We start from the raw sequence: 13,106 nt of genomic DNA, 5'->3' as shown, positions 1-13,106 counted from the left end.
GTCACCCATTAACCATCTTTGATAAACGAAATAGACTGAAATCTTTGAGTCTACCACTATAAGGCAGGTTTTTTAATCTTTTAATAATTCTTATGAGTCTTCTCTGAACCCTCTTTAATATATCAACATCCATCTTTAATTGTGGACACCAGAACTGAACACAGGATTCCAGCAGCATTCACACCATTGCCAAATACACAGGTACAATAAATTCTTTATCTGGCCATATGGTCATACTGGGAGCTCATGTTTGGCTAATTACCCTTCACATTCCCAAATCTCATTTAGAGTCATTGTGCTTCCCATAGTGCCCCATTGTGTAAGTGTCGCTTACATTCTTTGTTCCTAGATGTAGATCTCTACATAGCTATATCAGAACACGTATTGTTTGCTTCGACCCAGTTAACCAATCATTCCAGATTGCTCTGAATCAGTGACCTGTCCTCTTCATTATTTACCATCCCCCAACTGTTTTGTCATTTGCAAACTTCATTGATATTCAGGAATGAGAACGGTTAGCAGCTGAGTTGCTGGCACATGTCTCTGCTTACACTTGTCAGCTAACACCTGTAACTTATGTCTCAGACAAAGCTGGGTGCCTGCAAGAAAGTCTCACCAAAAGAAACAAGGGAAGTAACAGAGGTGCAGGCCTGTAGCCCTAGATACCAAAAGCTTTGTGCCTTTTGTGCCCTTTGTGCCCATTCAATTGAGCACAAAGTCATAGCCCAGCATGATAACGTCTGTTTCCATTTGGGAAACTTGGCTCCTTTCCAACATAACAATTGCATCATGGATAAGAGCTATGGTCCATCCAGTCAGGTGTCCTCTCTCAGACAGTGACAATGTCAGGTGCTGCAGAAGAAGGTGTAAGAAACACAGCAGTAGGGGGATGGTGGGGTGACGACCATCAAGAGGGTGTCACCCTAATGCCTAAAAGCTAGAGTTTAGCTTGTGCCCTGAAACACATGGGTGTATTGGCTTTCCAAAATATGTAATTAGCTATAACTATTATAACTGGACAGTCTCACTATCCATGTTAATCTACAAATCCTTCCTGATTCTTGCTTATCTTGTGGCGTCAACTACCTCTTGTTGAATGTCCTGTTGATCTTGTGTTATGAGTCAGGGAGAACACATCTCTATCTACTCTCTACTAGTCAATATTTAACAGGTTTTTCTCATGTCCCGTCTTATTCATCTCCTTTCAAAAGTAACAACCCCAGTCTTCTCAATCTCTCCCATATGAGAGTTTCTGCAGGCCCTTGATCATTCTCATTGCCCTGCCCTCTCTACTTCTGCAATATCCTGGGGGAGAAGGGTGTCCAATGCTACACAGAGGAGTCCAGAGGAGGGTGAAACACTGACCGACTGATTTCGTGGAATTGTATTTTCTCTATGATTCCTCATCTCCCTCCTACTGGAACCCCGTGCTTTGCTCAGTTTCTGTCTAGGCTTTCACTTTGAACAAGGTTTCACAGAGCTGTGTACCATGATGCCCAGATCCCTGTCTGGAGTTCACACAGTTAAATTAGAACCTTATAAGGTGTTTAAGGAGTTCAAGCATTTTCCTCCAGTGTCAGAGGGGTAACATGCATCTGACGAAGTGGGTATTCACCCACGAAAGCTCATGCTTCAAAACATCTGTTAGTCTATAATGTGCCACAGGATTCTTTGCTCCTTCCCTCCAGTGGGCATACACATTGAAGTTATTGACACCTAAATTCATCTGCCATCATACTGCCCATTCACCTGGCTTGGTTAACTCCCTTTGAGGACTTCTCTGGACTTGACTAGGAGCTAAATAATTTGGTGCCATCTGTAAATGTTTCCACCTCACTGCTTGCTCCTCTTTCTAGGTTGTTAATAAGTATAAAATATTTACTATACTATTGATTGTATAAAGCGTATAATTCTCTTCCTGTGCTTCTCTCTCTTCACAGGCACCTTGAGCATTTCTGAGCCTAATCGACACATTGAGCACCCTATCATGGCAACTTTCAACCTCACCCCCTCTAACCCTTCAACATTCAGCCTATCAGGGATCTTTGGCCTGGAAACTGCCCACGTCTGGATTTCCATTCCTGTCTCTATGTCCTACATTGTCAGCCTGTCGGGAAATGTCATGCTTCTGTTTATTATAGGTAAGGAACAGACACTGCACAAGCCGATGTACCTGCTGCTCAGCATGCTGGCGCTCACAGACATCGCCGCATCTACCCTGGTTGTGCCAAAGGCACTGTGTATATTTTGGTTCAATTTCAAAAACATTACTGTTGGTTGGTGTCTCACGCAGATGTTCTTCCTTCACACAGTTTCTTTTACACAATCAGCCATCCTCATGATAATGGCCTTTGATCGCTATGTTGCCATATGTAACCCTCTGAGATACACCACCATCCTCACCAATGCACGAGTCTCTAAGTTAGGGCTTGTAGGTTTGATACGGTCTGCTCTCTTCATCCTGCCTCTGCCCCTGATCTTGAGTAGGTTGCCATTCTGTGCCAACCTCATTATCCACCAAATGCACTGCGAGCACATGGCTGTGGCAAAGATATCGTGTGGGGACATCACAGTCAGCAGGATGTACAGCTTGGTTATGGCATTTGTAGTCAGTGGGATAGACCTGGTGCTCATTGCCCTCTCCTATGGTCTGATCATCAGGGACATCCTAAAAATGTCCTCAAAGAAATCCCACCAGAAAGCCCTCAACACCTGCACAGCCCACATCTGTGTGATGCTTACAACTTATTCTCCTGGATTCTTCACAAGCCTGACACACCGGTTTGGTCAGGGCGTCCATCCCCATGTTCACATTATCTTGTCCAATCTTACTTTCCTCATCCCCCCCATGCTCAACCCTATAATTTATGGGGTCAAAACCAAAGAGCTTCGTGACAAAGTGGGCAAATACACCAGCAGAATATGCTCTTTGGGCCACTGACTTTAATCCTCTGTGACAAGAGGGGGAAAGAATTTCTCCTCATTAACCAAATGTGCTCTGTCCAAGTTTCGTTGAGCTCAGCATTGTGGAAGTTCAGAGTCTGAGAACTTCCTCACACCTAATGTCTTATCACTCTATCATCAAGCACTGCCCTCTCCACTGCGGACTTCCCACTCTTTGATCGTCACCTGATCTCTTTCATTGTCACTGGTCAGCCCCCAGCCTAACACACCCTTTCACTTTACCTTTCCATGAGTTCCAGCCTAAGAGAAGATATTGCAGCTTTTTGAAGCAAGGGGCTTTTCATTAGTCCCTTTGTGAATAGAGTTCTTGATCAGTTTGATGAACAGAAGCTATGCTTTCAGATAGCCAAAGAGAAAAGTAAGAATCTACAACGCTGAACTTTTTTATCATATGTACAGTGATCTGGTGAGGAAAATGTACCTGATTTTTTTAAGTCCAATCCTTCAGGAAACCTAGAGGATAACCAAATAAAGACTAATGGTAAAAAAAAATTCAACACAAAATGTGGACATTGACTACCATCATTGAATGCACTGAGAAATAAGCAATATAATAAAGTTGTTTTTACATTATATATTGTTTGGGCTATTTGGGGCTATTTTTAACACGCTCATTTGCTCATGATGAGCAACTGTGAAAAGCAGTTTGGGGCCATGGGCAATGCTGGGAGACACGGTACAGGAGGGCCTTGAAAGCAGGATGTGAACCCGATGGGAGGAGAGATGCTGAGGAGAAGAATCTTGCCATCTAGATCGTGGGGATGTGTGGCCACCGCCCTACCAGGTTTCTGACTCCTGGTATCAGCACAGCACAGTTGGGGCATAGGAGGGAGGCCTGGGCTGCTGAATGCAGAAAAAATAAAGGGTCTACCTGATAAAATTGGAACTACAAATGTATAGGGAATAGTTTATCTGTCTCAGTAGCTTCCTTTTTCCTTTTTTTGGGAGGTGTGTTTTTTCTATAGTTAGCTCAAGTTTTCCAATTCAGCAACTTCACTCCCCTGTGAAGAAATGGAGTCAAAGCCTCTGCAGTGGGTATGTGCGTTACCAGAGAGTTCATAAAGAGAAAGGGCCCAACACTGGTCAGATTTTGCTCTCATATTCTGCCTTCAGTGAGTCACTCCAGACTGATAATGGCCTCTCTGATAGCAAAATCAGTGCCCATGTGTTTTGAAATCCCCGTGTTTTATGCTTTGTCTCAGAACAACACATAAACTTGGGGTTTCCTTCAGACTCTTTCAGCACCTTAACAGAATAGGTATCTCTGTAGCAGGACCCAAAGCCATGATTTTCGTAGCCAGGAGCAGAAGGTTAAACACTAAGGGTAAATCTGGTCCCACTGAGATCAGTGCAAAACTTCCAAATTGTTTAGGAGTTCACCCTAAACTCACATTTAGGGACTTAAATTAATGGCCTGATTTTCACTGGCCATGAGCCTCCAGTGAATTCAACAGTAGTTGACCCATGGCCTCCAAGGATGGGTGAGCTCATTTGGAGAAAACAAGGATAGAACATCTCGTGCTGGTGGGGGAATGGACCTATATGTGAAGGAAAGTGTAGACTCAAATGAAGTAAAAATCTTAAACGAACCAAACTGTACTATAGAATCTCTATGGATAGTAGTTCTATGCCCAAGTAATAAGAATGATAACAGTAGGAATACTCTACCAACCATCTGATCAGGATGATGATAGTGACTGTGAAATGCTCAGAGAGGTTAGAGAAGCCCCTCAAAATAATGAGAAATTTCAACAATCCACGTATTGACTGAGTACACTTCAGAACGGGATGCAGAGAGAGTTTCTTGACACCTTAACTGATTGCTTCTTTGAGCAGCTACTCCTCGAACTCACGAGAGGGGAGGGAATTCTTGATTTAGTCCTAAATGAAGCACAGGATCTGGTCCGAGAGGTAAATATAGCTGAACTGCTTGATAATAGTGACTATAATATAATTAAATTTAACATCCCTGTGATGAGAAAAATACCACAGTAGCACAACTCTGTAGCGTTTAATTTCAGAAAAGAGAACTACGCAAAAATGAGGAAGTTAGTTAAACTGAAATTAAAAGGTAAAGTGGCAAAAGTTAAATCCCTGCAAGCTGCATGGAATTTTTTTAAAGACATCATAATAGAAGTTCATCTCAAATGTATACCCCAAATTAAAAAAAAAAACCAAAAAAAAAACATAGTAAGAGAATCAAAAAAGTGACACCATGGCTAAACAAGAAAGAAAAAGAAGCAGTGAGAGCCATAAGGCATCCTTTAAAAAGGGAAGGTTAAATCCTACTGAGGAAAATGAAAAGTGTAAACTCTGGCAAATTAAATGTAAATATATAATTAGGAAGGCAAAAAAAGAATTTGAAGAACTGCTAGCCAAAGACTCCAAAAGTAATAGCAATTTTTTTAAGTACATCAGAAGCAGGAAGACTGCTAAAGAACCAATGGGGCCCCTAGATGATCGAGATGCTAAAGGAGCACTCAAGGACAAAAAAGTCTTTGAGGCAAACTAAATGAATTCTTTGCATCAGTCTTCATGACTGAGGATGTCAGGAAGATTCCCGAACCTGAACAATTCATTTTAGGTGACAAATCTGAGCATCTGTCCCAGACTGAGGTGTCATTAGAGGAGGCTTTGGAACAAATTGATTAATTTAAAAATAATAAGTCACCAGGACCAGATGGTATTCACTCAGGAGTTCTGAAGAAACTCAAATGTGAAATTGCACAAATACTAACTGTCGTTCATAACCTATCATTTAAATCTGTTTCTTTCCCAAATGCCTGGAGGATAGCTAATGTGACACCAATTTTTAAAAAGGGGTCCAGAGATGATACTGGCAATTACAGGCTGATAAGCGTGATTCAGTACCGTGCAAACTGCTTGAAACTACAATACAGAATAAAATTGTCAGACAAATATATGAACATCATTTGTTGAGGAAAAGTCAACATGGTTCTTGTAAAGGGAAATCATGCCTCACCAATCTACTAGAATTCTTTGAGGTGGGTCAACAAGCATATGCGCAAGGGGGATACAGTGGATACAGTGCATTTAGATTTTCAGAAAGATTTGACAAGGTCCCTCACCAAAGTCTCTTAAGCAAAGTAAGCAATCATGGGATAAGAAGGAAGTTTGGTAACTGGTTTGGTAACTGGTTAAGAGATAGGAAACAAAGGATAGGAATAAATGGTCAGTTTTCTGAATGGAGAGAGGTAAATAGTACTGTCTGCCAGGAGTCTGTCCTGGGACGAGTCTTATTCAACATATTCATAAATGATCTGGAAAAAAGGAGTAAACATTCTGGTGGAAAATTTGCAGGTGATACAAAACTACTTAAGATTCTTGAGTACCAAGTAGACTGTGAAGAGCTACAAAAGGAGCTCACTAAAGTGACTGACTGTGCAACAAAATGGCAGATGAAATTCAGTGTTGATATGTGCAAAGTATTGCACACTGGAAAACATAATCCCAACTATACTTCTAAAATGATGGGGGTGAAATAGGGAATGGACATCCTGCCTAATGCACAGACCAAAGAGGTGTAACAAGCCCTCCTAGGTCCAGAGGGGTGTCTCAGACTCTAATGTATCATCTTTGAAGCCATCCTCCATCCGGACCATGCCTCCTCCTGTGAGCAACCTCACTACAGCCTTGTGGCACAGTCAGAAGTTGCCAACACAGAAAAGGGGTGTCCTCAGGTTTCTAGAAGGCTGCAATATGTTAAAGCTTTGTATCATTTTGAGGCAAAGTTATTCACACTCAAGCCTCGTCCAGACTGGGGGAGGAAAATCGATCTTAGATACGCAACTTCAGCTACGTGAATAACGTAGCTGAAGTCGAATATCTAAGATCGAATTACTCACCCGTCCAGACAGCGCGGGATCGATGTCCGCGGCTCTCCGTGTCGATTCCGGAACTCCGTTGGGTTGATGGAGTTCCGGAATTGATGTAAGCGCGCTCGGGGATCGATATATCACGTCTAGACTAGACGCGATATATCGATCCCCGAGCAATCGATTTTAACCCGCCGATACAGCGGGGTAGTCTGGACGTGGGCTGACTCCTTTTAGTCTCTACGTCCTTTCTCTCTCCTGCCGGGTCTGTCCCTCTCTCCTTCCTGCACAGGCAGAGTGGCTGCTGGGGTTCCCTTTGCTCCCAGAAAGGCAGTCCAGGCTGACCTCCCCCTTTTCCCGGGTGTAGGCAGACACTGAATTTAACATAGTCTGAGGAGAAAACAAGACTGAAGGACATAAATCCACATTGTGCAGAGGTCAAGCATAGGAGTTTATTATACACAACACTGGCAGAGTGTCACCCGGCTTATTAAGCTCAGAGACACTGCCAATCAATTGATTATAATAGAATATATATATTTGCCTTAGGTGGGGGAAAATGACGGTGAAGTCAATTTTACACACTCTCATAGGTTTTGAAGCAAGACAAGATAGCACAGTAGCCAATGGTTAACAAGTTATATAGTGTCTCCGCCCATGGTCTCAAGTTAGCAAGTTAACATTTAATTAATACTTTGATAAAATGTTATTAGTGTAAAATATATATGTTGAATTCTGATTTGGGGTCCATAGAAATGTAGAAACTCCTTTGATTGTCCGACAGGTACATTCCTAGTGGCTAAAAAAAGAAAAAGTGAAAGTATATGGCAATGAAGATTGTCTTCTGTGTCTGAAGGCAGGCATTGGTCCCTTGGAAGGGGAGGTGGGAGGATGCCATATCTTATACTGACATGTGCCATCCATCTCCATCCTCTGATGAACAGAGGCTAGGGACACCATTCTTTACTCTTCCTGGCTAATAGCCATTTATGGACTTAGCCGCCATGAATTTATCCAGTTCCCTTTTAAACATTGTTATAGTCCCAGCCTTCACAACCTCCTCAGGTAAGGAGTTCCACAAGTTGACTGTGCGCTGTGTGAAGAAGAACTTCCTTCTATTTTTTTTAAACCTGCTGCCTATTAATTTCATTTGGTGACCTCTAGTTCTTGTATTATGGGAATAAGTAAATAACTTTTCCTTATCCACTTTCTCCTCATCATTCATGATTTTATATACCTCTATCATATCCCCCCTTAGTCTCCTCTTTTCCAAGCTGAAGAGGCCTAGCCTCTTTAATTTTTCCTCATATGGGACCCTCTCCAAACCCCTAATCATTTTAGTTGCCCTTTTCGAAACCTTTTCTAGTGCTAGAATATCTTTTTTGAGGTGAGGAGACCACATCTGTACACAGTATTCGAGATGTGGGCGCACCATGGATTTATATAAGGGCAATAATATATTCTCAGTCTTATTCTCTAGCCCCTTTTTAATGATTCCTAACATCCTGTTTGCTTTTTTAACAGCCTCTGCACACTGCGTGGACATCTTCAGAGAACTATCCACGATGACTCCAAGATCTTTTTCCTGACTCGTTGTAGCTAAATTAGCCCCCATCATATTGTATGTATAGTTGGGATTATTTTTTCCAATGTGCATTACTTTACATTTATCCACATTAAATTTCATTTGCCATTTTGTTGCCCAATCACTTAGTTTTGTGAGATCTTTTTGCAGTTCTTCACAATCTGCTTTGATCTTAACTATCTTGAGTGGTTTAGTATCATCTGCAAACTTTGCCACTTTGTTTACCCCTTTCTCCAGATCATTTATGAATAAATTGAATAGGATTGGTCCTAGGACTGACCCTTGGGGAACACCACTAGTTACCCCTCTCCATTCTGAGAATTTGCCATTAATTCCTACCCTTTTTTTCTGTCTTTTAACCAGTTCTCAGTCCATGAAAGGACCTTCCCTTTTATCCCATGACAGCTTAATTTATGTAAGAGCCTTTGGTAAGGGACCTTATCAAAGACTTTCTGGAAATCTAAGTACACTATCAGAGGGGTAGCCATGTTAGTCTGGATCTGTAAAAGCAGCAAAGAATCCTGTGGCACCTTATAGACTAACAGACATTTTAGAGCATGAGCTTTCGTGGGTGAGTACCCACTTCATCAGATGCATGTACTGGAAATTTCCAGGGGCAGGTATATATATGCAGGCAAGCTAGAGATAATGAGGTAGTTCAGTCAGGGAGGATGAGGCCCTGTTCTAGCAGTTGAGGTGTGAAAATCAAAGGGAGGAGAAACTGGTTTTGTAATTGGCAAGCCATTCACAGTCTTTGTTTAATCCTGAGCTGATGGTGTCAAATTTGCAGATGAACTGAAGCTCAGCAGTTTTTCTTTGAAGTCTGGTCCTGAAGTTTTTTAGCTGCAGGATGGCCACTTTAAGGTCTGCTATAGTGTGGCCAGGGAGGTTGAAGTGTTCTCCTACAGGTTTTTGTATATTGCCATTCTAATATCTGATTTGTGTCCGTTTATCCTTTTCCGTACCGACTGTCCAGTTTGGCCTATGTACATAGCAGAGAGGCATTGGTAGCATATGATGGTGTATATTACATTGGTGGACGTGCAGGAGAATGAACCAGTGATGGTATGGCTGATCTAGTTAGGTCCTGTGATGGTGTTGCTGGTGTAGATATGTGGGTAGAGTTGGCATCGAGGTTTGTTGCATGGATTGGTTCCTGAGCTAGAGTTACTATGGTGCGGTGTGCAGTTACTGGTGAGAATATGTTTCAGGTTGGCAGGTTGCCTTTGGGCGAGGACTGGCCTGCCACTCAAGGCCTGTGAAAGTGTGGGATCCATGCAACAAACCTCGATGCCAAATCTGGATGAAAGTCTCAGGGAAGGAGAACATACAACTGAAGCAGAGAAAAACAATCCCATAGTTGGGACCCTCCTCCCAGATGATGTAGTGGTATCCTCTTGCACTGAGGACACCTCTCCAGGGATGGGAACTCTAATTGTTAGGAAGAAACAGGTATTAGTAATGGGTGATTCCATCATTAGAAACATAGATAGCTGGGTTTGCATGAGGACTTGCCTGTCTGGTGCGAAGCTGTCTCTCGAGACATCTAGATAGACTTATGTGTTATGCTTGTGAGGAGCTGGTGGTCATGGTACATGGAGGTACCGATGGCATGGGGAGGGATAGGCCAAATTTAGGCTGCAGGTAAGAGATAGAAGTCCAGGACCACCATGGTCGCATTCTCTGAAATGCTTCCAATTCCATGTGCAGGGCCACTTAGACAGGCAGAACTGCAGGGTCTCCATGTGTGCATGAGATGATGGTATAGGGAGGAGGGGTTTAGATTTATTAGGAACTGTGGAAACTTTTGAGAAAGGGGGAGCCTATACAGGAAAGATGGGTTCTAACTAAGTCAAAATGAAACAAGATTTCTGGCACTTAAAATTAAAAAGGTTGCAAAGCAGTTTTTTAAATTAAGGGCTGGTGGAAAACCGACAGGCATGGAGGAGAATGTGGTTTGGACAGAAACATCCCTTAGAGGAGGATCTACTAATGGAGATTCTCTATGTCCAAGTAAGGAGGAAAGGATGGAAGATAATAAAATACAGGTAAGATCTGATGAGAAACAGTAAAATGAAAAAAAGATCTCATTCAATTACATGATGTAATGGGAGACAGCTAAAAAGTGATACATTTTTAAAGTGCTTGTGTACCAGTTTTAGAAGTCTAAATAATAAGATGAGTGAACTAGAGCACCTCATATTAAATGAGGATTTTGATATAACAGGCATTGGAGAAACTTGGTGGAATGAGGATAATCGGTGGGACACAGTAATACCAGTGTACAAACTATATCGGAAGGATAGAACAGGTCCTGCTCTTGGGGGAGTGGCACTTTATGTGAAAGAAAGTGAAGAATCAAATGAAGTAAAAATCTTAAATGAACCAAACTGGACCATAGAATCTCTGTGGATGGTAATGCCATGCTCAAATAATAAAAAAAATACAGCAGTAGAGCTATGTTATCAACCACCCAGTCAGGCTCAGGGAAGGGATAGCTCAGTGGTATCAGCATTGGCCTGCTAAACCCCAGGTTGTGAATTCAATCCTTGAGGGGGCCACCTAGGGATCTCTGGCAAAAATCTGTCTGGGGATTGGTCCCCCCCTAAGCAGCGGGTTGGACTAGATACCTCCTGAGGTCCCTTCCAACCTTAACATTCAATGATAGTGAGAGTAACTATCACTAATTAGAGAGGCAATTAAAAAAAACCCTCAGTAATAATGGGGGATTTCCTATATCCTGCACAAGGAGAGGCAATTCTTGATTCACTCTTAAGTAGAGCACAGGATCAGGTCCAAGAGGTTAATATAGCTGGACAGCTTGGTAATAGTGACCATAGTTTAATTAAACGTAACACCCCTGTGGCAGAGAAAACACCACAGTGGCCCCAACACTAAAGCATTTAATTGCAGAAAGGGGAACTACACACAAATGAGGAGCTCAGTTAAACAGAAATTAAAAGGTACAGCACCAAAAGTAAATTCCCTGCAAGCTGCATGGAAATTGTTTAAAGACACCATAATAGAGGCTCAACTTAATTACCCTAAATTAATAAACATAAAAAGAGAACCAAAAAAAGTGCCATTGTGGCTAAACAAGAAGGTGAGAGAAACAGTGAGATGCTAAAAGGCATCTTTTAAAAATGAAAATTAAATCCTAGTGAGGAAAATAGAAAGGAGCATAAAATCTGGCCTATGAAGTATAAAAAAGAAAAGATTTAGGAAGGCCAAAAAAGAATTTGAAGAACAACTAGCCAAAGCCTCAAAAAGTAACAGTATTTTTTTTAAATGCATGAGAAGCCAGAAGCCTGCAAAACAACCAGTCAGGCCACTGGATGATCAAGATGCTAAAGGAGCACTCAAGGACCATTAGATCATTGCAGAGAAACTAAATAAATTATTTGCACCAGTCTTCACAGTTGAAGATGTGAAGGAGATTCCCATACCTGAGCCATTCTTTTTATGGCAACACAGTGATAATAGCTTTTAATTACCTGAAGGGGGGTTCCAAAGATGATAGAGCTAGGCTGCTCTCAGTGGTGACCAATGATAGATCAAGGACCAATGTTCTCATGTTTCAATGGGGGAAGTTCAAGTTGAATATTAGGAAAAATTATTTCACTCAGGGGGTGGTGAAGCACTGGAATGAGTTATCTATGGAGGTGTTGGAATCTCCATCATTAGAGGTTTTTATGGCCGGCTTGAGAAAGCCCTGGCTGGGATGATTTAGTTGGGGTTGATCCTGCTTTGAGCAGGGGGTTGGACTAGATGACCTCCTGAGGTCTCTTCCAACACTAATCTTATATAATTCTATGATTCTATGACAAGGTTCCTCACCAAAGGCTCTTAAGTAAAATAAGCTGTCATGGCATAAGAGGGAAGGTCCTCTCATGGACTGGTATCTGGTTAAATGATAGGAAGCAAAGGGTAGGAATAAATGGTCAGTTTTCAGATCTTGCCAGAGTATGTTGTGAAGGCTAAGACTATAACACAATTCAAAAAATAACTAGATAAATTTATGGTGGATAGGTCCATCAATGGCTGTTAACTAGGGTGGGCAGCGATGATGTGCCTATCCTCTGTTTGCCAGAAGCTGTGAATGGGTGACAGAGGATGGATGTATCATTTGATGATAACCTGTTCTGTTCATTCCCTGTGTGGCACCTGGGATTGGCCTGTCATAACTCTAGTCCCAGATATGGACCTTAGCGTCCAAAATATGGGGGTTAGCATGAAAACCTCCAAGCTTAGTTACCAGCTTGGACGTGGTACTTGCTGCCACCACCCAAAAAATTAGAGTGTTTTGGGGCACTCTGGTCCCCCTGAAAAACCTTCCCTGGGGACCCCAAGACCCAAATCCCTTGAGTCTCACAACAAAGGGAAATAATCCTTTTTCCCTTCCCCCCTCCAGGTGCTCCTGGAGAGATACACAGACACAAGCTCTGTGAATCCCAACAGAGTGACTCCCCCTCTCCGTTTCCAGTCCTGGAAACAAAAGCACTTTCCTCTTCACCCAGAGGGAATGCAAAATCAGGCTAGCAAATCCAACACACACAGATCTCCTCCTGATTTCTTCCTCCCACCAATTCCCTGGTGACTACAGACTCAATTTCCCTGAAATAAAGAAAAACTCCAACAGGTCTTAAAAGAAAGCTTTATATAAAAAAGAAAGAAAAATACATACAAATGGTCTCTCTGTATTAAGGTGACAAAATACAGGG

At 42.1% G+C, this 13,106-nt stretch overlaps 1 protein-coding gene across 1 annotated transcript; it reads left to right on the top strand.

The window, feature by feature from the left end:
* The first annotated feature begins 1,987 nt into the window (after positions 1-1,987).
* LOC115648052 (olfactory receptor 52N4-like) lies at positions 1,988-2,941 on the top strand. Its single transcript, XM_030555158.1, has one exon. The coding sequence runs from the start codon at positions 1,988-1,990 to the stop codon at positions 2,939-2,941; it is 954 nt and encodes a 317-aa protein (XP_030411018.1).
* The last annotated feature ends 10,165 nt before the right edge of the window (positions 2,942-13,106 follow it).

The sequence above is a fragment of the Gopherus evgoodei genome, chromosome 1 (genome assembly GCF_007399415.2).
Source record: "Gopherus evgoodei ecotype Sinaloan lineage chromosome 1, rGopEvg1_v1.p, whole genome shotgun sequence".
NCBI classification, from domain to species: Eukaryota; Metazoa; Chordata; order Testudines; family Testudinidae; genus Gopherus; species Gopherus evgoodei.
Note: the sequence above shows the minus strand (reverse complement) of the source record. Positions and strands in the feature narration are given on the sequence as shown.